The 27,411-nt window shown below is 41.3% G+C and overlaps 1 protein-coding gene across 4 annotated transcripts in view; it reads left to right on the top strand.

Annotated features, from left to right (window-relative positions):
- The window catches only part of ADAMTS19 (ADAM metallopeptidase with thrombospondin type 1 motif 19), a 530,841-nt gene that overhangs the window by 358,314 nt on the left and 145,116 nt on the right, over nt 1-27,411 (top strand). For all 4 annotated transcript variants that reach the window (XM_073676530.1, XM_073676518.1, XM_073676524.1 and 1 more), the window contains 2 exons: nt 13,375-13,502; nt 22,490-22,610. In XM_073676530.1, the coding sequence (XP_073532631.1) occupies nt 13,375-13,502; nt 22,490-22,610 (249 nt within the window). The remainder of the gene's footprint in view (nt 1-13,374; nt 13,503-22,489; nt 22,611-27,411) is intronic.

Genomic DNA, 27,411 nt, shown 5'->3' with positions numbered 1-27,411 from the left:
TGAATCTCGTTGGCCCAGGCTATACGTCAGAACGTATTGCACCAGGGCTTGTCGGTGCTGCCACAGTCGCTGCAACATGTGCAGAGTTGAATTCCACCGGGTAGGCACATCGCATTTTAGCCGGTGAAGTGGCAGGCCCAACGACTTCTGTAGAGATGTAAGTCGCTGAGCTGCGGGATGCGAACAGCGGAAGTGAGCACACAGCGACCGTGCCCTCTGCAGAAGGCCATCTAGTCTGGGATAGTGGGCTAAAAATTGCTGGACAACCAGGTTCAACACGTGAGCCATACAAGGCACGTGTGTGACATTGCCCCGGCGAAGGGCCGCACCCAGGTTTGCAGCATTGTCGCACACGGCCTTCCCTGGTTTCAGGTCCAGTGGAGACAACCATTCATGAAATTGGTTCTCCAGAGCTGACCACAACTCCTCAGCTGTGTGACTCACATTTCCCAGACATTTCAATGTAAAAACCGCCTGATGACGTTGAGCCCTACTGCCAGCATAGTAAGGAGGTGTGCAGGATCCCTTCTGCGCAGTTAGAAAGCTTGTGGCATGACCAGACAGCCTTTGGGTGCAGGTGGAAGACCGAGAGGAGGTTGAGGAGGCAGAAGCAGTGGAGGAAAAATGACATAAAGAGGATTGACGCACAACTCGTGGGGACGGCAAGACTTGGACAGCAGCCCCTTGTCCTGCTGTCACCATAGTTACCCAGTGCCCAGTCAGCGACATGTAACGCCCCTGTCCATGCCTACTCGTCCAAGTGTCTGTGGTGAAATGCACCCTGTCACACACAGAGTTTCTCAAAGAAGCAGTGATGTTGTGTGCGACATGCTGGTGGAGCGCAGGCACACCTTTCTTTGAGAAGTAGTGCCGACTGGGCATCTGGTACTGGGGCACTGCGACGGACATAAGGTCTCGAAAATCCTCTGTGTCCACCAGGCGGAAAGGCAGCATTTCTGTAGCCAAGAGCTTGCAGATGGTGAAATTCAACCTCTTAGCTTTCTCATGGCTAGGAGGAAATGGTCTTTTACTTGTCCACATCTGAGGGACCGAGGGCTGGCTATTGTGCTTAGACGGGGTTGATAAGGGTGTCCCCGGCAAACTGCCGGTCTGTGAGGAAGATGCAGGCGGACATGTTAGGTTGCCTTGATCCAAAGGTGGTGCTATCGATGTCGGACAGCGCTCAAGACCAGCTGGTGTTACCACCTCCAAAGAAAATGATGACCTGCCAATCACGCTGGCTGTTGCGGGTAAAGAGGTGGCAGGTCTGCGCCCCAAAACAGGTGTGACTGCTGTCCCCCCAGTCACAGAGGATGAAGAGGCCGCGGATGCACAAGATATTGCAGACGATGGTTGGCCCGGCCGGCTAGACCGCATTGTAGCACACTGAGCTTCCCACTGCAACTTATGCTTCATGTCCATGTGCCGGTTCATGCATGAAGTACTCAAACTATGTATTTTTTGGCCTCTACTTAGCTTTTGCTGACAAATGTTACAGATAACACGAGTTGGGTCATCTTTATCGATCTGAAAAAATGCCCAGGCTATGCAAGGCTTAGCACCCATGCGACCTGAAGAGCCACCACGACTTGTGGTGAGAGGCAGAGTTGTGTTTGAGGATGCAGTTGTTGACGTGCTTCCAGTACTACGTCTCTGTCCAGGAAGGCGCAACCTGACCTAGTCGTCACTAGCATCTTCCTCCACCTCCTCTGCTGACCTCATCTCTTGGCTGACTGTGGGTTGACAGTAAGTGGGATCTCCGACCTCATCATCATCACCCTGTGCGTTATCACACCCGTCGTCCTCAGAGCCAACCTGTTCCTGCCCTGACAAAAAACTAAAGTTGTCGCTCCAATCAGGTATTTGAGTCTTATCATCGTCTTCCTCATTGTCTCCACCAACAGGAGTTACAGTTTGGGAATGAGGGTCTACATTATGGTCAGAACCTTCTGCGTCTGGTCCTGGATCCGACTCATAAAGATTCTGGGCATCAGTGCAGATCATTTCCTCGTCTGGATTCACAGAAGCGCTGGAGTCGACCTCTGATTCCCAGGCTATAGTATGAGTAAACAGCTCTGCAGACTCAACCATCTGTTCTACCTCATACTCAGACGGGCAGCTGGAGATTTGGGAGCTGTGAGGAAGCAAGTGCGATTTGGGTGACACCTTTGAGGACTGGAGTATTTGTGATGTTGAAGTTGATGTGGAGGAGAGCCCACTTAAAGGAGCACTTGATATCCGTTGAAGCACCTGCTGTTTTTGTGCCTCATCTGGAATTTGTAGCGATTGGCGTGGCCGTAAGAAAGGGATCTTATCACATTGTCCGCTAAAAGAAGTAGACATTTTAGTTTGGCTGGAAGATGGTCTTTCTTCTGCACCTACCCCACGGACACAACCTTTTTTCCCCTTCCCAACACGCCTATTCCCCTTTCCACCAGCAGCAGGCCTTTTTCCACTCATTTTGGTGGTTAACTAATTCACAACTCTGGAGTTGTTTGCACAAAAAAACAATGGATGGTAACCGAGCAGAGCTGAGTGGCCAAACTGTGGTATTAGGCCAAAACTATTGGCTGGGTTAGATGCAGAAAAAAATTATTTTTAATTTGCAACCTGATGGAGGTCAGTATAGATGGACTAATAGACCAAGTCCCACACACCGCTAGAAGCCCAAATATTTTTTCAGAGCTAGATGCAAAAAATTTTTTTATTCAATTTGCAACCTGATGGAGGTCAGTATAGATGGACTAATAGACCAAGTCCCACACACTGCTAGAAGCCCAAATATTTTTTCAGAGCTAGATGCAGAAAAAAATTATTTTTAATTTGCAACCTGATGGAGGTCAGTATAGATGGACTAATAGACCAAGTCCCACACACCGCTAGAAGCCCAAATATTTTTTCAGAGCTAGATGCAGAAAAAAATTATTTTTAATTTGCAACCTGATGGAGGTCAGTATAGATGGACTAATAGACCAAGTCCCACACACCGCTAGAAGCCCAAATATTTTTTCAGAGCTAGATGCAGAAAAAAATTATATTCAATTTGCAACCTGCTGGAGGTCAGTATAGAAGGACTAATAGAACAAGTCCCACACACTGCTAGAAGCCCAAATATTTTTTCAGAGCTAAATGAAGAAAAAAATTATTTTTAATTTGCAACCTGATGGAGGTCAGTATAGATGGACTAATAGACCAAGTCCCACACACTGCTAGAAGCCCAAATATTTTTTCAGAGCTAGATGCAGAAAAAAATTATTTTTAATTTGCAACCTGATGGAGGTCAGTATAGATGGACTAATAGACCAAGTCCCACACACTGCTAGAAGCCCAAATATTTTTTCAGAGCTAGATGCAGAAAAAAATTATTTTTAATTTGCAACCTGATGGAGGTCAGTATAGATGGACTAATAGACCAAGTCCCACACACCGCTAGAAGCCCAACTATTTTTTCAGAGATAGATGCAGAAAAAAATTATATTCAATTTGCAACCTGCTGGAGGTCAGTATAGAAGGACTAATAGAACAAGTCCCACACACTGCTAGAAGCCCAAATATTTTTTCAGAGCTAAATGAAGAAAAAAATTATTTTTAATTTGCAACCTGATGGAGGTCAGTATAGATGGACTAATAGACCAAGTCCCACACACTGCTAGAAGCCCAAATATTTTTTCAGAGCTAGATGCAGAAAAAAATTATTTTTAATTTGCAACCTGATGGAGGTCAGTATAGATGGACTAATAGACCAAGTCTCACACACTGCTAGAAGCCCAAATATTTTTTCAGAGCTAGATGCAGAAAAAAATTATTTTTAATTTGCAACCTGATGGAGGTCAGTATAGATGGACTAATAGAACAAGTCCCACACGCTGCTAGAAGCCCAAATAGTTTTTCAGAGATAAATGAAGAAAAAAATTATTTTTAATTTGCAACCTGATGGAGGTCAGTATAGATGGACTAATAGACCAAGTCCCACACACTGCTAGAAGCCCAAATATTTTTTCAGAGCTAGATGCAGAAAAAAATTATTTTTAATTTGCAACCTGATGGAGGTCAGTATAGATGGACTAATAGACCAAGTCCCACACACTGCTAGAAGCCCAAATATTTTTTCAGAGCTAGATGCAGAAAAAAATTATATTCAGTTTGCAACCTGATGGAGGTCAGTATAGATGGACTAATAGAATGATGCTATGCCCAAAAGATTTTACTTCACTAGGTGCAGTAAAAAAATTGGTATTCTATACACAGGTGGTATATCTTGCAACACAGATAGGCTACTCCACTGACTAACACACTCTGCAATAGGCCAAAAAGGATTAGCTTTGCTAGATTCAGCCAAATGCTGTGAAAAAAACTTGCACAGCACTGGCACAGACCTGCCTGGCAAAAACTGATAGGAACTGATGTAACCTAGTCCTGAAAAGGACTCCAATTACAATTAGTCTTTACTCCCACAATCTATCTATTAAGAGCACAGACCTGCCTGATAAAAGTCGTAGGAAATGCTGTAACCTAGTCCTTAAAAGGACTGCAATCACAACTATTCCCTACTCCCAAGCTATCTGTATATTTGTGCGAAAATTGGCTTGAAATTAACAAGGTATAGCGCACACAGCAACAGCGGTGCCGTCTAACACGCAGCTGCAGCAGTGAGAAAATGGTGGCGACGGGGAAAATGGCTTGGTCTTATAGGGCAAGGACATGTGACATACACTGCCAATCACACATGCCCTTGCTTGTGTGAAAAAAAGCACTTCGCTCCGTGTGTGCGCTGCTGATAGGCTGACAGATTGCACCTCCCCACTGCAAATGCGGGAAAGAGAAAAAAAAATGGAGATCTTCATTGTTCCTGCAGAGATCCATCCCCTGCCCCTCCCCCCGCCCCGCTGTACACTCAAACTGCGTATTAACATTAATTTTCATCATTACTGAGAAAAAATCCAGTTATGATTTTGGTGCACGAACAGTTATCGAACATAACCTCGAACAGCCGAATTTTTCTCAAATTGTTCGTGTTCGCCGACCGGCTCGAACACCGCCCAAAACAGCTCGAATTTGAGATTGGCGAACAGTTCGAGTAGAACAACGCTCATCTCTAGTGATGGTAAGTATGGTTTAATTTAGAACAATAAAGAATTGTGTGTTTATTTCAATTAAAGGACTTTATTCTGGGTGTTGTGTTTTTTTAAATACTTTACTAGAAATTCATGGTGGTCATGTCTAATATTGGCGTGACCCCATGAATTTCGGGCTTAGGGCCAGCTGATAATGCCAAGCTGGCCTTAACCCCTTTATTACCCAGTGAGCCACCGCACCAGGGCCCTGGATGAGTTGGGTACAGCGCCAGAAGATGGCGCTTCTATGAATGCGCCATTTTCTGGGGCGGCTGCGGACTGCAATTTGCAGCGGGGGTGGCCCAGAAAGCTTGGGTCTCCCTGCGCTGCGGATTCCAGCCCCCAGCTGCCTAGTTGTATCTGGCTGGGCACAAAAATAGGGCGAAGCCCCACGCATTTTTTTTTTAAATTATTTCATGAAATTCATGGAATAATTAAGAAAAAAAGGGCTTCCCTATATTGTTGTGTCCGGCTAGGTACAAATAGGCAGCTGGTGGTTGGGGGCAGCCCGTTCCTGCCTGCTGTACCTGACTGGACACAAATATAGGGCGAAGCCCCACATAATTTTTTTTTAATTATTTCATGAATTTCCTGAAATAATTAAAAAAAAATTGACGTGGGGCTTTGCACTATATTTGTGTCCAGCCAGGTACAGCAGGCAGGAACGGGCTGCCCCCAACCACCCACCAGCTGCCTATTTGTACCTGGTTGGACACAACAATATAGGGAATCCCTTTTTTTCTTAATTATTCCATGAATTTCATGAAATAATTAAAAAAAACAAAACGTGGAGCTTCTCCCTATTTTTGTGTCCAGCCAGGTACAACTAGACAGCTGGGGGATGGAATCTGCAGCGCAGGGAGGCCCAAGCTTTCTGCCCCCCCGCTGAAAATTGCAGTCTGCAGCCGCCCCGGAAAATGGCGCGTTCATAGAAGCTGGATGCTGTACCTGGCTGGCATACAAAAATATGGCGAAGCCCACGTCAAAAGTTTTGGGAAAAATTAATTAAAAAATAAATAATAATTTAGGGACTGCATCTTTATTAACTCCTCAAATGTCATTTAGTGTTAAAATAAAGGATTTATTTAAAAAAAAAATGGCGTGGGATCCCCCATAATTTTAGTCTCTAGCGGAGGTTAAGCAGACGGCTGGGGCAGATGTTTGAAGCCTGGGAAGGGGGTAAAACCCACGGAGCTTCCCAGGCTACTAATATCAGCCCCCAGCTGAATACCTAGCCTTTACTAGCTATTAAAATGGGGGACCCCCCCCAAAAAAATGACGTGGGGTCCCCCCTATTTTAATAGCTAGCAAAGGCTAGGCAGACAGCTGGGGGCTGATATTAATAGCCCAGGAAGGGTGCCATGAATAATGGCCCCCTCCCAGGCTAGAAACACCAGCCGTCAGCCGCCCCAGAAATGGCGCATCCATAGGATGCACCAATTCTGGCACTTAGCCTCGCTCTTCCACGCTGCCCTGGTGCGGTGGCAGGGGGTAATAGTGGTGGGGTTCATGTCAGCGCCAGCTGCCATGAAGCCCAGGTTAGTAATGATGGGCGTCTATAAGACACCCCCATTACTAACCTACAAAGTGTTAAAAAGAAAAAACACACACTACACCCAGAAAAAAATAATTTATTTGAAATAAAACACACAATTTTATTTAATTCTTAGTTTACTAAAAATAATAGTTACCTGTCCACGTTCCTGCGCTGATCTCCCATGCACAGCTGTCACATCTGGAGATGGTGACAGCTGTCATGGCTGCTGTAAGCTCACGCTGCCGGGAACACGTCCGCTCCCGGCAGCAGGAGCCACTGACTGAGGTCACCGGAGTGCATTCAGGCAGCGCAGCTCCGGAGACCTCCTTTACGGCACTGCTGTACCGTGGGAATTTCTCACGATACAGCAGGGCCGTAAAGGAGCTAACCGGAGCAGCGCTGCCTGAACTCCGGTGAACCCTTACGGCCCCGTCATTCTAGCGGCGGCAGCGGTTCAGAGCGGTCACATTCTATGTGGCTGCTCTGAACTGGAGATCTTCGTGGGACACTCGTGGACTACTACAGAGGGGTAAGGATAAGGTTGTGGTTTATTATTTTATATTTTATTACAGGAGATCGATGGCTTCGGGGAATTAGGTGTCTAGGTGAGTATAGGTGTAGTTTTTTATTTTTTACTTTATTTTAGGTGGCGATCGGCGGGGACAGGTAATGTATGAACTAATTTCTTTTAGGTAACCACTGGCCACCAATGACATGTATTTAACATTTATTGGGGACACAGTAGGGCAATTTAAATAGCAGGATCAGGCTGATGGGAACTACTGCTCCCATCGAGCTGATCCTGCTGGCAGGAGTGGACGGGGGACAAACATAGGCCGATGGGAGTAGTAGTGTCACATCGGCCTATGTCTGCCTGCACGCACAGTCACCGCGCACACCCGCACAAACATCGCACAGACACCCCGCACACACACCCCGCACACACACCCCGCACACATCGCACAGACACCGCACACACCCGCACAAACATCGCACACACACCCCGCACACACACCCCGCACACACACCCCGCACACACACTAATCATGACGGGTCTGGGAGGTGAGGCTGACCTGTGCGGCCGTGGGAAAGTTCATGTGAGTTCATGCAGTCAAGCATGAACTCACATGAACCCTCTGAGGGCACCGCGGCGACTTCAAATGAACAGCTGATCGGCATCACCTGATACCTCAGCTGTTCATTTGAAATAACCGGCGGGAAAGCGCAGCACAGAACGGGAAAGCCGGCGGTGAAGTCTTTTCACTGCCGGCTTCCCCGCCCGGGTCCTTCGCTCCTTGGTGCTGCGCTCCCCGCCCGGTCCTAATTTACGATTGGGATTGGAGGTGGCGAGGGGAGCGGAGGATCGGGGTGGGAGGCTGCGGGGAAGCAGTATGGGGCTGTGTGATTGTTTAAAAGCCGGCGGCTTTTTACCGCGCGCCGGCTTTTAAACAATCAGGAGAATTCTCCTCCGCTGGGATGGCATTCTGATGACAGGCTGGATCGCGCTGCCATCCAACTTGTCATCCTTCACAGACACTGCAGAGCGCAGGCATTATGGGAACTTCCGATTCCGGTATCCGATATTGTAAAAGTATCGGAATTAAGTATCGGAATTCCGATACCGCGAATATCGGCCGATACCCGATATTACAGTATCGGAATGCTCAACACTACTTACTATACAATTGTACAGAATTAGCAGATAAACCTATGCAAACACAAAGAGTAAAATCTCACTTTAAAAATAAATAGTTATACTGTTGATCCCTTCAGCTCACCCACTAAGTAACTTGTAAGTGTTTACTACCTCTGTCTGGTACTTTAGGGCACATCTATTAAAACATTTCCATATATCAAATGAAATTCCCTTTACATGATATTTAGCAGACCTAGATTAATTACTGAAGAGTAATAAACTAAGTAATGGGGCATAATAGAGATTTTCAGCTCAGCAGTCTGGTCAGACTGTTTGCCTATCTGTAATGAATGGTACATGTTGTATTTACCCAGATCTGACTGCTTAAAGAAATGAAGATCATCTGGAAAATGTGCAACACAAGTTGAAATTACATCCATGTGCACTATCGCCATTTACCATTGTAAAGTCAATGGCAATTACAAAGTCTCCAGTATTTTCAGTAGCACTTAACAGCACAGAGGTCTTTTATTTGTCTTACTATACAGTTTACAATTAAAATAGAGATTGTATGATGTGCAAAATACAGTGTTATACTATTATAAAAAAAATCACAATCTAATAGCTTTGCATAACTTAAATAGACCCTTACATTTAGAATATCTACAGTATATGGCAAACAAATTGTGTTGAATTTGAAGTTGTAAGGTGGAAAGCATTAACATGTCAGCTACAGCAGTACCTTTGTCTGAACAAAGAGCATTTGATTGAAACATTAAATTTAGTGGTTGCTAAATTTCTCTCTTTATTATCCAAACTGCACTTTTAACGCTACCATGATATAGATCTCCATGCATGTTTACTTTAGTAAATATTTGTAAGCCCCATAAAATAACTATTATATTTTCTTTCCCCAAATGGTAACATTTATCTGTTTTTTATGCTGGAAATGTTTGAACATTTTACAACTGAGTGTTAACATCCCCCTTTGTCAATAGCGTTCATTACATAGTCTGGCACTGTCATCATTGATTGGACAGTGTTCCAGTGCATGGGGGCCTATTCCATGAACATGCAGAATGGTAACAATCAATTCTCAATTTATTCATTGACTTTGACATTAACATAATGAAGAAATTGCACTAAACAGAATTTAAGGGAAAAAATGTTCCAGCATAGTTACAAATGCAAATAATTACTAAAGCAGACTTGTCAGAAAAGAAGACATATTCTCCTTAAAGGGAATCTGTCATCAGAATTTTGCTACCTTATCTGAGAGCAGCATGATGTGGGCAAAGAGACCCCAATTCCAGCTACGTATCACTTTGATTACTGGGTGCAGCAGTTTGGACACAACCATAGTTTTTAGATTTAGCATGTAGCAGAGCTGAGAAAGCTAACCATGACCACACCCGACTATGTATGTACAAAGCTATAGACAGTGAGATGTTTTTCAGAGGAGGGGGTGGAGTCGGACGAATGAGGATAAAACCTTCAGTGTAAATAAACAACTGCACACAGCCAGACATGTGACACATCCTTGAATTCGGAGTTTTAACTCCTACCTCATGCTGTCCTCAGATTACATAGCAAAAACATGCTGACAGATTCCTATTAAAGGGAATCTGTCAGTAATATCAAACCCCACGTCGCATATTTGGGTATGCAGGTCTTAAAAGATTTAAGGTATTAATGGATTTATATTTCTATCTGTTGCTACATTTGAGAAAAATTATAATTTTTATTCATAAGCAAATTATGCATTAAGTGCTCTGTCTGTAAAAGAGCACTTGCCAAGCTTTTGCCTATTGAGATTATAATGTAATTTTAATTCAAAAAGTCAACTGGCACTCCTTTCCTTCCGAGCACTGCCGTGTGCCCAAACAATGGTTTTCCCCCACATATGGGGTATTGGCTTACTTAGGAGAAGTTGCACAACAAATGGTATGGTGCAATTTCTCATGTTACTCTTCTGAAAATGCAAAATTGGGGGCTGAAAAACATTTTTGTGGGAAAAATGTGAAAATTTTATTTTTACAGCTCAATGTTATAAACTTCTGCAAAGCACCTTGGGGTTCAAGGTGCTCACCCCACATCTAGATAAGTTCCCTGAGAGGTCTAGTTTCCAAAATTATGTAACTTGTGGGGAGTTTCTACTGTTTAGGCACATCAGGGGCTCTGCAAGCATGACATGACGCCCACTAATTATTCAAGCAAATTTTACATTCAAAAATTCAAATGGCGCTCCTTCCCTTCCGAGCCCTGCCGTGTGCACAAACAGTAGTTTTCCCCCACATATAAGGTATCGGCGTGCTCAGGAGAAATTGCACAACAAATTTTGTGGTAAATTTTTTCCTGTTACCCTTGCGAAAATAAAAAAATTTGGGTCTAAATAACATTTTTGTGAAAACAAGTTAAATGTTCATTGTTTTCTTCCACATTCCAAAAATTCCTGTGAAGCACCTGAAGGGTTAATAAAATTCTTGAATGTGGTTTTGGGCACATTGAGGGGTGCAGATTTTAAAATGGTGTCACTTTTGGGCATTTTCTTTCATAAAGGCCTCTCAAAGTCACTTCAAATGTGATGTGGTCCCTTAAAAATGGTTTTGTAAATTTTGTTGGAAAAATTAGAAATCGCTGATCAACTTTTAAACCTTATAACTTAAAAAAAAAATTTGGTTCCAAAATTGTGCTGATGAAAAGTAGACATGCGTTAAATGTTATTATTAACTATTTTATGTGACATATCTCTTTGATTTAAGGGCATGAAAATTCAAAGTTTGAAAATTGCAAAATTTTCTCCAAATTTCCAATTTATTCACAAATAAACACCAGTCATATCAAATACATTTTACTACTATCATGAAGTACAATATGTCATGAAAAAACAAGAATCAGCGAGATCCGTTGAAGTGTTCCATAGTTATTACTTCATAAAGTGACACTGGTCAGAATTGTAAAAATTGGCCTGGTCATTAACGTGCAAACCACAATTGGTAGTAAAGAGGTTAAAGACCTGTATGCCCTTATATGAGGTTTATGGAGGTTGATCTTACTGACAGATTACCTTTAAAGGTAAGCTATAAATATGAGGTCTGATCCACCAACAACATTTTATACAGCAGGAATTGCAGATTAGTATGACATACAGATTGTAAGAAAATATTAAGTACAGTTATCTGAAAAAGTTTGCGCACCCCTATTAATCTTAAGCTTAATGTTTTATAAAAATTGTTGTGTTTGCAACAGCTATTTCAGTTTGATAATAATAATAATTGTTGGACACAGTAATGTTTCTGCCTTGAAATGAGGTTTATTGTACTAACAGAAAATGTGCAATCTGCATTCAAACAAAATTTGACAGGTGCATAAGTATGGGCACCTCACCAGAAAAGTGACATTAATATTTAGTAGATCCTCCTTTTGCAAAAATAACAGCCTCTAGTTGCTTCCTGTAGCTTTTAATGATTTCCTGGATCCTGGATGAAGGTATTTTTGACCATTCCTCTTTACAAAACAATTCCAGTTCAGTTAAGTTTGATGGTCGCCGAGCATGGACAGCCCTCTTCAAATGATCCCACACATGTTCAATGATATTCAGGTCTGGGGACTGGGATGGCCATTCCAGAACATTGTAATTGTTCCTCTGCATGAATGCCTGAGTAGATTTGGAGCGGTGTTTTGGATCATTGTCTTGCTGAAAGATCCATCCCCTGCGTAACTTCAACTTTGTCACTGATTCTTGAACATTATTGTCAAGAATCTGCTGATACTGAGTGGAATCCATGCGTCCCTCAACTTTAACAAGATTCCCGGTGCCGGCATTGGCCACACAGCCCCAAAGCATGATGGAACCTCCACCAAATTTTACTGTGGGTAGCAAGTGTTTTTCTTGGAATGCTGTGTTTTTTTGCCGCCATGCATAACGCCTTTTTGTATGACCAAACAACTCAATCTTGGTTTCATCAGTCCACAGGACCTTCTTCCAAAAAGAAATTGGCTTCTCCAAATGTGCTTTTGCATACCTCAGCCGATCTGTTTGTGGCGTGCTTGCAGAAACGGCTTCTTTCGCATCACTCTCCCATACAGCTTCTCCTTGTGCAAAGTGCATTGTATAGTTGACCGATGCACAGTGACACCATCTGCAGCAAGTTGATGCTGCAGCTCTCTGGAGGTGGTCTGAGGATTGTCCTTGAGTGATCTCACCATTCTTCTTCTCTGCCTTTCTGATGTTTTTCTTGTCCTGCCACTTCTGGCCTTAACAAGAACTGTCCCTGTGTTCTTCCATTTCCTTGCTATGTTCCTCACAGTGGAAACTGACAGGTTAAATCTCTGAGACTGCTTTTTGTATCCTTCCCCTGAACAACTATGTTAAATAATCTTTGTTTTCAGATCATTTGACAGTTGTTTTGAGGAGCCCATGATGCCACTCTTCAGTGGAGATTCAAACAGGAGAACAACTTGCAAGTGGCCACTTTAAGTAGCTTTTCTCATGATTGCATACACCTGGCTATGAAGTTCAAAGATCAATGAGGTTACAAAACCAAAAAAAGTGCTTTAGTAAGTCAGTAAAAAGTAGGTAGAAGTATTTAAAACAAGAAAATGATAAGGGTGCTCATACTTATGCACCTGTCAAATTTTGTTTGAATGCAGATTACATATTTTCTGTTAGTACAATAAACCTCATTTCAAGGCAGAAACATTACTGTGTCCAACAGTTATTACATATATCAAATTGAAAGAGCTGTTGCAAAAACACCAATTTTTATAAAACATTAAGCTTAAGATTAATAGGGGTGCCCAAACTTTTTCATATAACTGTACATCTCATTGATGAATTTAGGTGGTCTGATATGAGGTAGCCTACCAATCACTAACTTCAAAACCCAGAATGAGCAGAGATATTAAGGAATAAAATGCAAGCTATAAAACATCTTTTCCCTCAAAATTATATATAAATCTATTCAACTTCTCCTTCATAACATGTTGTAATTTCAAATCTGGTAAGTTCCCTTATGGGTCATTTTAGTAGATCACATTTTGATGTCTGGCTCATAATATTTACATGTATTTCCTTCTTATTTTAGAGAAACCTTGTGCACTTTTCTGCTCTGCCCTTGGAAAGGATCAGCCTGTTCTAGTAGCAGAAAAAGCCCTTGACGGTACACCATGTGGACCTGATGGCTTGGACATGTGCTCAAATGGTAGATGCCAGGTAAAATAGCTGTTAAGTATGAAATTGTAATGATTATTCTGTGAACAGTGTGCTGTAGTTTATCATCCACTTCTTTAGGCCATGGTCACATGATCATATATTCTCTCTGCAAGAGAATCGGATCAATTATGTTAATGACACTCAGCTCAAACTCTGCTCCAAGTTTGAGCCAAGTGTCAGTTTACTGTGATCTGATTTTCTTGCATGAGGGAATCACAGCACAGGTGCAAAGAAGGAGAACTTAATTTCTCCATCTTCATCATTATCTGTGTCCGCATAAATCAGACTGCACTCGGATGACATCCAAGTGCAGTCCGATGCTTTACTTGAACCCATAGACTTGTATGGGTGCGCATGATCTGAATTGTGGAGCCATTCGCATCATGCTGTGATTATCTTCTTATGCCAAATTGGCATAAGAAAAAAATAGCAGCTCAGCCCTGTCCCATAATATAACATTGGTCCAAGTGCAATAAAACATCAGATAGCTCTTGTTTAAAGAATACACTCATGTGAGTGAGCTCTTAGAGTTAACCTAAATTAGTAATTTACGTTAAGGGCAATTAAGACACAGAATCCTTGGAACTTGAATAAAAATAAGCAAAATATTATTGCACTTGTGAATGTTCATAGAGTGGTGATTTTTTTTGTCTCATTACGCAGTTGAATTTTACTTGAATCAATTAAAAATGATAAATTGTGGCCCCGATACATCAAAATTGTACCTGTTTGTAGCAGTCTTGATGAGGGTGCATGTTGGAGTGAGAAGCGCTTAATTCATTAACAGGCGCTCGCATCTCGGGTGCATCCTAAAAATGTTGTGTGCTTCGGTTCACCTCTCCACAAATCTTACTCCTGTCCAGGCCCAGAGTAGGATTTGTGGTTTCATTTACACAATAGCTCATCATGAATTAGACCAATGGGCTGCTCCACACCTTATTCTGCCCCTGTTCCACCAAGTTGTCTGAAACTGTCCTGAAAACTCAACTCCATGTTGTGCAAAAATTTGGGGACTTTTCAAAGCATTTTCCAACATATCTCTGGAGTAATCTCTTTAATGAATTGGGTCCTTTGTGGCTTTGTGCTTGGGAGATGTTGTGTATGGTAACAGGGAGTAGTAACTTTGTTTTTAAGTTCAACTTAAAGTGAAGTTCTAGCTTTTATTATATTGTGCTATATAACATGCAACCTAGAATATATTCATTGTACATCTTTCCTACTTCATTTTTCTGTTTTCCATTCTTTTCTTTCTTCTGATGTACTCTTCTCATTCTTCTTGAGTGTCAACAAACTGTTCTTAAAGTGGTTTTCCACTTTAAACAAAGTGGACCCAAATGCTTGCAGTCATGTAAAGTCAAATGGTATACACCCTTCCTGGGTCCAGCACCTGATTTTTGCTGCTTCTGTGATCTCCGTTTTGGCTGCAGTGGTGATGCCTCGTGTAGTCACAAAGTCACCATTGCACCAAAACACCAGGGCAGCAGACACTGGACATAGAGAAGGTGAGTAGGGTTGAGCGAGTATGTTCTGTCCGAGTATGCTCGGGCCAAGCTCCGAGTATTTATAGCTGCTCGGTGATAAGGTTAAATCGCTCCCGTGTACATGATTTGCAACTGTTTGACAGCTTTATTACATGTGAGACATTCCTCACATGTAATAAAGCTGTCAAACAGTTGCAAATCATGCACACGGGAGCAATTTAACCTTATCACCGAGCAGCTATAAATACTCGGAGCTCGGCCCGAGCATACTCGGCGAAAGGGTTAATAGAACATACTCGCTCAACACTAAAGGTGAGCACTAGAGTTATTGTAAATCAATTTGCTGGACTAGTTTCAATGGCCAGGTCAGTAATATGTTACCACTGGATGGGAGCCTAGAGAATTGCCTCTTAACTCACGACATCCACATCTCTTTTTTTGATTACCCATTAGCCAGCATCTTGATGCTTCAGCACTTTACACCATCTATTGATCAATGTACTCTTGTTCACAAGTTGCACCAAATTGTGGCACAATTTTGGAGCACTAGTGTCACATCCATTTCTACATTTGTTCCCTCTATTTCAGCTTCTGTCACCAGACATTCATTGCTGACTGCACCTGGAGATAGTGCAGTAGTTTTTGTGGTTATTCTAGGACTACTAGTTTTACTCAGACAGAGAGTTTGGGAATTACCTCCTAACTCTTAGCTTTCTTCTGTGAGACCTGGGTGGGTCTCAGATTATGTAAGTGATAAGGTCAGATAGATTTTGTTCAAATTCTTGATACCAGCTTCTGGATTTAAACTCGGCCCATGTATTGACTCCCCTTCTGTCTTATAATTCTGGTCCGGTTTGTTACCTCCCGATATAAACACAGGCTTTCAACCATCTTTCCAGATTTCTCAACCATAAGCAAGTCCATAGGGGTCTTTTTCAGACCCTCTCATGGAACCTTCGTGACAACTAGAATTACAATTGAGGTTACTGTTATAATCTGCAACATGAACTAAGGAAAGATAGGGGAAGGCTGTCCCTACAGTAAGACTAAGCTGAATCCCTACGATGTAGCGGGCTGCCTGTTCCTAGCGAACAGTCCCGCCTATGTCCTTGGCTAGTCTGAACGAAGACCTATAGCATAAAGGGAGGGGTCCCTAAAAGAACTGAGGACTGGGACAAAAATGGGACACCTCCTAAGCAGAGAAGTAGTTGCAGAACACAAAAAGATAAACTGACAAGAAGGTATTAGAGGTCCCAGAAGGACCAAGCGAACTGACAGAGAAAGGCACAGAAATACCTGGCTAGAGAAACAGTCAAACACTGAAGTCCAACACAGCCAAAAGGGCGGAGCTGGAATTTAAAGGCAGATGGTCACGTGACCGCAAAACACAAGATGGAAAAAACAAACAGGAGGGTTCTAACAGTACCCCCTCTTTTATGAGGATCCTCCGGATCCTCCAGGCCCAGGCCTATCCTTAAACCTCTTGTGGAAAGCTTTAACAAGCCTAGGAGCAGAGACATCATCCGTCCTTACCCAGGAGTTGTCTTCGGGACCGAAACCCTTCCAGGAGACGAGATACTGTAATCTCCCTCTATGCCATCTAGAATTCAAGATACGAGAAATTTCATATTCGCCTTCTTCCTCCACAGGAGGAACTGTGACAGTGGTGTCCCTATCAGATACATCAGCCTTTTTCAACAAGGAAACATGAAACACAGGATTAATCTTCCAGGAAATAGGGACATCCAACCTAACAGCAAACGGGTTAACAACCTGAAGCACTTTAAGTGGACCCACAAACTTAGGACCCAGTTTTTTAGAGGGAATCCTCAATCGCAGGTTCTTTGAGGACAATCAAACCATGTCACCCACAGTAAACAAAACCTCCTTACGTTTCCTGTCAAAATACTTCTTGGACTTCTTGTTAGCCTCTTGAAGGTTGCAACGTACATTAGTCCAAACTGTCTCCAAATCACCAGAAAAATTCTCCTCCTCTGGCACCGCTGACCCCAATTTGGAGAACGAACCAAAAGACGGATGTCTCCCAGCACAACAAAAAAAAGGAGAACACCTAGCAGAGGAGGATGTATGATTGTTAAGAGCAAATTCTGCGAGAGGCAGAAACTCAGACCACACCTCTTGATTGTTCGCCACAAAACAACGCAAAAACTGTTCAACATCCCGGTTCTTTCTTTCAGTCTGTCCATTAGACTCAGGATGATAACCAGACGAAAATGACAAATAGACTCCCAACCTGTCACAAAAAGCACGCCAAAAGCGAGCCACAAACTGAGGTCCTCTATCAGAAACAAAATCCATGGGAACGCCATGGAGCTTGACAATCTCCTTAACAAACGCCTTAGCGAGTGTCTTGGCGCAGGCCAACTTAATGAATGGAACCAAATGACACATCTTACTAAAATGGTCCACGACCACCCAGATGACAGTAAAACCCTCGGACACTGGAAGATCAGTAATAAAATCCATTGTGAGATGTGTCCAAGGCACACTAGGGACCTCCAGAAGGCAAAGCAACCCCGCAGCAGGAGTATGTGAAGCCTTTGACCTAGCACACACAGTACATTGACACACCCACTTGATGACTTCCTTCTGCCATCCAGGCCACCAAAACTGCGACTGATAAGTCTCTTAGTCTCCGAAATTCCTGGATGACCTGCCAACCGATACTCATGACACTCCTCAAACAAATCTATCCTAAAGGCTCTAAGCACGAACAACCTCCCACGGGGAGTGTTAGATGGAGCATCATCTTGAGCTTTCAGAATCCCATCCTCCAACACGGAGTGCAATGCCGCCACCACAACTCCTTTCTGTAAAATGCTCTTCTCCTCCTCGGCACCGACCGTAGGAGAGAAGCTGCGAGATAAAGCATCGGCTTTAACATTCTTAGTACCAGGGATATAGTTAACAGAAAAATGAAACCGAGAAAAAAAAAGTGCCCACCTAGCTTGATGGGCATTCAAGCGCTTGGCAGCATCCAGATAGATCAAATTCTTATGATCTGTGAACACATGAATAGGAAATCTAGCGCCTTCCAAAAAATGACGCCAATGTTCAAATGCGAGTTTAATAGCCAGCAACTCCCGATTTCCAACATCATAATTCAGTTCGGTTTCCGAAATTTTTTTCGAAAAGAAGGCACTAGGATGTACTCCACCCTTGTTCTCCTGAGACAAAACTGCTCCGACCCCCACCGATGAAGCATTGACCTCGACCAAAAAAGGCTGAGTCTCATCAGGCTGCATAAAGATAGGGGCAGAACTGAACCTCTCTTTGAGATACTCAAACGCTTCAATGGCCTCAGTAGTCCACTGGGCCATATTCGCACCTTTCCTGGTGAGATCGGTTAGAGGTTTAACAATTACAGAAAAATTCTTAATGAATTTCCCGTAATAATTGGCAAAACCCAAAAATCTCTGTATAGATTTCAAACCAATAGGCCTAGGCCATTCCTGCACAGCCTGAACCTTCACAGGGTCCATCTCAAAGCCCTCGTTGGAGACAATGTAGCCCAAAAAACTAATTTTTGGCACAGAGAACTCACATTTCTCCAGCTTAGCAAAGAGTGAATTATCACTCAATAACTGCAAAACTTCACGTACACTCTGCCAATGGGACTCCAGATCTGTTGAATAAATCAAAATGTCATCCAAATACACAACCACATTCTTACCAATCACAGGTCTCAGGATGTCATTAATAAGGTTCTGAAAAAATGCAGGTGCATTGGTAAGACCAAAAGGCATCACCAGACTCTCAAAATGACCTACCGGAGTGTTAAAAGCAGTGTTCCATTCATCACCCTCCTTCACTCGTAACAAATTGTATGCCCCCTGGAGATCAATTTTAGAGAACCACTTGGCCCCCACTGACTGGTTAAACAAGTCAGGAATTAACGGCAATGGGTAGGAATTGCGTACGGTAATCTTATTAATTTCACGAAAATCCAGACATGGACGTAAACCCCCGTCCTTTTTTTTAGCAAAGAAAAATCCAACTGCCACAGGCGACTTAGAAGGTCTAATGTGACCAGCAGCCAGGCTAGTCTGTATGTATTCATCCAAGGCCTTTCTTTCAGGGATAGTCAGATTAAACAAGTGTCTCTTGGGAAGAATAGCTCCCGGAACAAACTCAATGGCGCAATCATAATCCCTATGAAGAGGTAAAACTTGCGACTCCTCCCCAGAAAAAAACCCTCCAAAAATCTTGAATAGGTACAGGTAATTCCCCTTTTTTCCACCGCCGCAATGCGACCATTACAACATTTATCATAGCAGTTCGGACTCCAAGACTTAATCACATTAGTAGACCAGTCCAGTAAAAGATTGTGCAGTTTTAACCAAGGCAATCCTAGAACAACCGGAGAGGGTAAATTGTCTAAAACAATCAAGTCCAAAATTTCTTGGTGAACTCCATTGATAGTGAGGGGAAATGCAGCAACCTTGTGAGTAATACATTTCAAGGGAGTGTTATCAATTGCAATCACAGAAATAGGTGATGACAAAGGTTTGGATTTCAATTTAAGGTTTTCCAAAAACCCTTTATCAATCACATTAAGTGTTGAACCACAATCCACAAATACCTGAAATTCAAATCTCCCTGCAAAGTAGTACTCCCAGAAAGAAATACTCCTGCAGAGCGTAAACAAGCTATACCGGCGTAACTGACCTTTTTTTTTTCTTTACTTAAACTAAGCTCACAATACTTAATCAAATGGTCAGCCTTACCACAATAAAGACACAATCCCTCGGTGAACCTCCGGTCTCTTTCCTGAGAGGGGAGCGACTTCGCCCCCACCTCCATTGGTTCTCCACCGTCTGAGCAGATTTTCTGGGGACTAGGAACTGACATTACAGGAGTCTTTACCTCATTCAGCCTGAATCTCAGCCTCCTGTCCACACGAACAGCTAATTGCACGGCATCCTGCAAAGTTTCAGGTGCAAGGAATGCAATTAGCACATCCTTAACCCTTTCACTCAGACCAGCAAGAAATAAACATTTCAGCGCAAGATCATTCCATTTAACTTCTGAGGCCCATCTCCTGAAGTGTGTGCAATAATTTTCAACATCACATGACCCCTGATTCAAACGCCTGAGTTCTGCCTCAGCAGATGAGATTCGATCAGGATCATCATATAATAGCCCCATAGCAGAAAAAAATTCTTCAACAGACCTTAAACACGGATCATTAGCTTGGAGAGAAAAGGCCCACCCCTGTGGTTCATTGCGTAAACGTGACATAATAAAACCAATGCGCTGTCATTCATTCCCAGAGGACCTTGGTCTCAAACGAAAATATAACAAACAAGCATTTTTAAAGGAAAAAAAATCTTGCTGTTTACCATAAAAAACATCAGGCAGTCCTACCTTGGGTTCGACAAAATGCGCTCCAGAACAGCTACTCACGTGTTGCTGAAGCTCGGCCACCTCCAGAGACAATCCCTGCAGGCGTTGAGCCAAATCTTGGACGGAAACCATACTGATCCCCGAATTTCTTTCCTTTTAGTTTTTTGGGCAGGACTTACTGTTATGATCTGCAACATGAATTAAGGAAAGATAGGGGAAGGTTGTCCCTACAGTAAGACTAAGCTGAATCCCTACAATGTAGCGGGCTGCCTGTTCCTAGCGAACAGACCCGCCTAATTCCTCGGCTAGTCTGAACGAAGACCTATAGCATAAAGGGAGGGGTCCCTAAAAGAACTAAGGACTGGGACAAAAATGGGACACCTCCTAAACAGAGAAGTAGTTGCAGAACACAAAAAGACAAACTGACAAAAAGGTACTAGAGGTCCCAGAAGGACCAAGCGAACTGACAAAGAAAGGCACAGAAGCACCTGGCTAGAGAAACAGTCAAACACTGAAGTCCAGCACAGCCAAAAGGGCAGAGCTGGAATATAAAGGCAGATGGTCACGTGACCGCAAAACACAAGATGGAAAAAACAAACAGGAGGGTTCTAACAGTTACACTCCTTTCCCCATCCACTTTCTGGTAGACCACACCCACTTACCATGGTTCAAGATATGTTAAACCTCATTTAGATTTTGATGAAACACCCTCCTTCGTGCCATGATGAATGAACTGGCTGTGACTCTCCGGACTAGAATTTGATAATTTCATAGGCATATATGACGTTGTTGAGTTCGGGTCTTGACACCCACGGCCATTCAATACATTAGGGTCCGTAGATTGACTGGCTTTCACAGACAACTGTATGAGATTTTGGACAGTTTTTTTACTATAAATTCAGTTATAATTCTGGACCTTTCAGCTCAGTAAGTTATCCCCATTATAAAATGTATTTTTGTATTGGGCCTGGTTTGTTTGAAGTTTCAAATGCTATGGAAAATCCATGGCATCTCTTACTATAGATCTCAGCTTCAAAAACATCATGTTTAGTTTTCTGTAATGACAGCTAGTCAGCACACTTTAGGTAATAAATTGAACTTGATTAACTTGTTTCTTTTTTAAACTTTAACATCATGAAATATACTTTCAAAAGTAATGGTTTACAAGGCCACGCGTGGAAATAAAAAAGTTATTTAAAGTCAATTTTGTATATAAAAAAAAAAAAGCAAAAAAAAACATTTTGTAAAAGTAATGACATGAAAAATAAATAAACATGAAAGCAAGTCTTTGTACAGGAGTTAGAACAAAACAAAATTACAACCAGCGGAAACCGAGTGAACAAAATACAAATTCTCCTTTAGGGCCAAAAATATCTAATTGAAACATTAAGGGTCTGAATTGCATGTACAATAAGAAACATAAAATGTATGAAATAAATTGGAATGAGTTGAAGGCCAGGTGAATGTAAAATATTTTTTACAGTGCCTCATACCAGTGTTTTATATGTCAAATATGTTAGAACATGTACAGTTCTTGATTATAAAACAAATGTGCTCTTAATAGAATTTATTTTATGGCTTAGCACCTGCCAGAAATTGTAGGAATATGAGCTCATAGTGCTCAAACCAAACGTAAATTAGTAACTACGTCTGGGTAACTCAAGTATTTTCCATTTTTTTAAACATACACTATGAGTCTTAGTAACTTCTGCTAGACATCCCAGGTTCTATCATCCAGAGGAACACAGTAGAGTGAAGAATAAGTATTCAACCTCACTAACATTGGTAAAGTTTACCATACATAGTAAAATCTCTCAATAATATTATCAGTCCATTGAACTTTGCCCCAGCTAAGGTCACTTCTCAGGAGACAGTGCTGGCAATGCATTATTCTGTCTCTGCTTTTCAATTATAAAAGGTCAATATCACAGATACATTTTTAACATATTTTTACCAAAGTGCTCATTAACGTCCCATCTGCTCAGTAATCGACCAATCAGTCATAAATATTGAATTATGAGTGACATCCTTTATACACACACCAATTACAGTGAATATTTCATATTATCGGCTTATATATATCATATAAAGTAAAGATTTAGTAACATTTTGTGTTTTTCCTTCTTTTTTGTTCAAAAGAAAGTTGGCTGCGATGGAGTGTTGGGCTCCTTATCTAGGGAAGATCACTGTGGTGTTTGCAATGGAAACGGCAAATCATGCAGGGTTATTAAAGGGGACTTCAATCACACAAAAGGAGCTGGTAATGATTTTATTTTACTGTCATATGTAATAGCATTATGCTATAAATCTAATCAAGGTATCTATCCTTATTGACGTGTGACATGCAGAAGAACACTATGGTGTAACTGTCATTGTGGTGAAAATAAAACATCGCAAAATACAAAGGAAATGTGTCATCTTTAACTTTAGGCCTTTTAGAGATCATTTCATCTTCAACTTGCTTAACTGTTCACAATAACAGTAATTTTTGACCAGGGGTGCCCAAACATTTACATACCACTGTATGGCACTATATGTTAACATCACTTAGACATTACTAAGGCTGTGTTTGTGTTAAAGCGCATGAAAAGAGTCCAATACAGTCCTAGGAGAGCTCAGAGTGTTACGTGTGTTTTTGCCAGGCAATTAGAGGTTTTGGAGTATTATGATTTGTAGCAAATCAATTCACTGCAAAACTAATTTTTGGGAAAAATTTGTCAAACCTGGGGAATTTGAAGTGAAAAGATTAAATCATCTCTAATTAGTAGCATTTATTATGAACTATAAAATGATCAACATTACAATTAATATAAACTGCAACAGCATAAAGAAAAATCACAAACACTGTTTTCCTGTCTAGTAATTTATGGGGAGTTGGCAATCCTGCTCCTAATCTTCTCACAAAGTATTCCTCCTGATCCCATGATAATCATTGTGATACCCATCTGACTACCACTATTTGGTATGCTATTGTACTTGACAAGCAGATAAAATGGTGCATATTCTTAAATATGCCAATTGCCTCTTCAGAGAGGAAGAGTCGTTTAACTCTAGTGCCACCTATTGGAAGTAAAAGTCACTGTCGACCCTTGCCTTATGACTTAGAATAAAAGTTAAACCAGAATGCATATTCCTAGACAGCTTGCTCACCAGGAATGCCTCTGCATCACTTATTAAACCAGACTTAGTAGACAAATAGCAATATGCAGGTCCACCTCAAACGATTGATTAAAGTGCATTTAGTACAGATGGCTCTGGAATATGATTATACGTTTTACATTTAGTTTTATATCTTGGGATAGAAACATTTTAATGGGTTTAAATGTAAAATATGGTCCTTTGTGACATAAGAAAGTAGGGAAAGAAAACAAGAACATTAATGATCACCCCTACACTAATTGATGTTAAAAGAAAAGTCACAAATTAGGAGGAAAACCATAAAGAACACTCATGATCACCTCTACATCAATAGATGTAACACAAGTCACAAATTACACACGATATTCATGCTATAATTTGCAACTTTTGATTCTTCTGTTCCTCACATCAAATTGTAAAAAAGTAGGCACAGCTTAGTAGAACGGTGCCAGGTCACTTGTAGCTTGACAAATTTGCTACAATTTTCACTATAAAATCGAATAAATTATAATGCATAGATCTAATTTATTTATACATTTTACTCCAACACATAGAACACAGGCCTTAATAAATTCCATCCAATGTATACTGGATTGGTTAAAAAATATTTTCCATGTCATCCATAACCCTTATCACAACCCTTTTTTAAACACGAAGCTGACCTGTTGGTGATCTGTTACTGTGAGGGCAAGTCCTAAGGGAAAAGCAGAATTACATGAAGGACATTTAATTGAATTGCTTTCCATTAGACATGAGTGGAGTGAATCTTTTGAAACTCGAATTTACCAACTTCGCTGAATTTTTCCAGAAAGATAGATTCTCAGCAACTGATAAGTACTTTAATTACCCTGAAAAGACTAGCATAGCATGCTGAGGTCTCCGAAGACTGTATTCAACACATTTCAAGTTCTTTAATGCAAACATAGCCTTAGTAATGAAAGTGACCTTAACATATGTGGCTGTTGGTGATTGGATGGTAACTGTTCCTCACTGCTGTGCAGTCACACAATTTTTGTACTGTTTATTAGCAGTTTTATGGCTTTTTATCTCTATTGCTGAGCTGTGAGCTCCGGCATCATGTCTGTATCCAGATGCATCATAAAATAGCTGCTGCATTCCCTGCCTTTACTTTTAACAAGCTATGATGGTCCCTCTTGATTGTCTGTGCTACACCATGTGATGTGATTGCCACAAGGCATTATTAGTTAGTCCTCGCCACCATACCCAGGGTAATGTGAGTGTTATTTGGCTGATGCAATCTAATCCAATGTGTAAAATGGGGCAACTATTGTAGGCAATTCACATCAATCAAATCACAAATTGTTTATATCACCGTATTGGATAAAAAAAAAAACTAACACATTCGATGTGTATCCAAACAAATTGCTCATCTCTACTATTGATTTAATACATTTAGCACCAGTTTATGGCTGGTTTCATGTATTGTTTTTATTAAAAAAGTTTTTTGCACCATTTTTTAGAGAGTTTTAACAACATTTTCTTGACATCAAAACATCATGGCGACATTAAACTCTATATTAAAATATAAAATGACCATGATACAATGCATTTTGGTGGCATGATTGAGGTCAGTGGCTCTGGGTAAGGTGCTCTATTGGGCGTTATTTCCACAGATGTCCGTATAGGAATTAAAAAATGTCAGGAAAAATATATTAACAAGGTGCCAATAAATAAAAAATACCAGAAAATATATTTGTAAAAAATGCTGAAAAAAGGATGGTTAAAGGAGACCATAGAGAAATTGGTCTTAGTACTCATAGAAGCACAGGTGTTTTGCATTATAACCTCAATAAGGCTGGACTCTGCATTGAAGCAATGATGAAATATGTTACCCATCTAATACATTTTCTGCCTTATAGGTCAAGCATATTGTTTATATTTTTTCAACAACATGTCAGATCTTGTTCTGATGCTTGTTCTGTAAAGTACTAAAATGTTTTATCCTTTGTTTTAAGGTTTATTTTACTGAGCTATTTTTATACACCGAGATTGAGACATTCTTTTTTCTTTTATGTAATTTAGTCTACCTAAATCTTTCCATTATGTAACAAACTCTCTAAGTAATGTGAAACTTGATCACTTAATGTTCTATTCTTTACATGCCAACTATCCTTGGCAAAGACATATGGACATATTCAGTTAAAAAAAATCTACATCTTTTAATAAAAAATTAGCTTGAGATAATATACAGTGGTGTGAAAAAGTGTTTGCCCCCTTCCTGATTTCTTGTTCTGTTGCATGTTTGTCACACTTAATGTTTCAGATCACAAAACAGATTTAAATATTAAACAAAGATAACACAAGTAAACACAAAAAGCAGTTTTTAAATGAAGGTCTTTATTATTAAGGGAAAAAGAAATCCAAACCTACAGGGCCCTGTGTGAAAAAGTGATTGCCCCTCAATTTAATAACTGGTTGGGCCACCCTTAGCAACAACTGCAATCAAGCATTTGTGATAACTGGCAATGAGTCTTTTACAAAGCTCTGGAGAAATTTTGGCCAACTCATCTTTGCAAAATTGTTGTAATTCAGCCACATTGGAGGGTTTCCGAGCATGAACCACCTTTTTAAGGTCATGCCACAGGATCTCAATTGGATTAATATCAGGACTTTGACTAGGCCACTTCAAAGTCTTATTTTTTTTGTTCTTAAACCATTCAGAGGTGGACTTGCTGGTGGGTTTTGGATCATTGTCCTGCTGCATAACCCAAGTGCGCTTCAGTTTGAGGTCACAAACAGATGGCCGATATTTTCCTTCAGGATTGTTTGGTAGACAGCAGAATTCATGGTTCCATTTACCACAGCAAGTCTTCCAGGTCCAGAAGCAGCAAAACAGCCCCAGACCATAACACTACCACCACAATATTTCTACACCAGATGTAATGGGACACACACCTTCAAAAAAGTTCAACTTTTGTCTCATCAGTCCACAGAAAGTCTTGGCAATCTTCAAGATGTTTTCTGGCAAAACTGAGACAAGCCTTTGTTCTTTTTGCTCAGCACTGGTTTTTGCCTTGGAACTCTGCCATGCATGCCATTTTTGTCCAGTCTCTATGTTATGGTGGAGTCATGAACACTGAACTTAAATAAGGCCAACGAGGCCTGCAGTTCTTTGGATGTTGTTGTGGGGTCTTTTGTGACCTCTTGGATGAGTCATTGCTGTGTTCTTGGGGTAATTTTGGTAGGCCGGCCACACCTGGGAAGGTCCACCACTGTTCCACGATTTCACCTTTTGTGGATAATGGCTCTCACTGTGGTTCGTTGGAGTCCCAAAGCTTTAGAAATGTCTTTATAACCTTTTCCAGACTGATAGATCACAATTACTATGTTTATCATTTGTTCCTGAATTTCTCTGGATTGCAGCATGATGTCTAGCTTTTGAGGATCTTTTGGTATACTTCACTTCGTCAGGCAGGTCGTATAAAGGTGATTTCTTGATTGAGAACAAGTGTGGCTAGAGAAATTGAACTCAGCTTCCCAAAGATGTGCTAAACCACAGTTAATTTATGTTTTAAGGGGGGGGGGGAGCAATCACTTTTTCACACAGGGTCCTGTAGGTTTGGATTTCTTTTTCCCTTAATAATAAAGACCTTAATTTAGTAAAAGCATTTTTGTTTACTTGTGTTATCTTTGTCTATTATTTAAATTTGTTTTGTGATCTGAAACGTTTACGTGTGACAAATATGCAAAAGAATAAGATATCAGGAAGGGGGCAAACACTTTTTCACACCACTGTATTTATTTAATTATTCAGTTACTAGATGGTGGCCCGATTCTAATGCATCGGGTATTCAAGAATATGTATGCGGCCGACCGGGCGTAATCAGCAAAGCAGTGTTTAAATTTGGCACCAATAACGGCGATAGGTCGCAGGCGGCGGCCGCGACCAATCAGCAAACCGT

This window comes from Phyllobates terribilis, unplaced genomic scaffold (assembly GCF_046119375.1).
Source record: "Phyllobates terribilis strain yellow unplaced genomic scaffold, ASM4611937v1 Scaffold_1__5_contigs__length_1240528914, whole genome shotgun sequence".
Taxonomy (NCBI): Eukaryota; Metazoa; Chordata; class Amphibia; order Anura; family Dendrobatidae; genus Phyllobates; species Phyllobates terribilis.
This window is presented reverse-complemented; position numbering and strand designations above follow the sequence as displayed.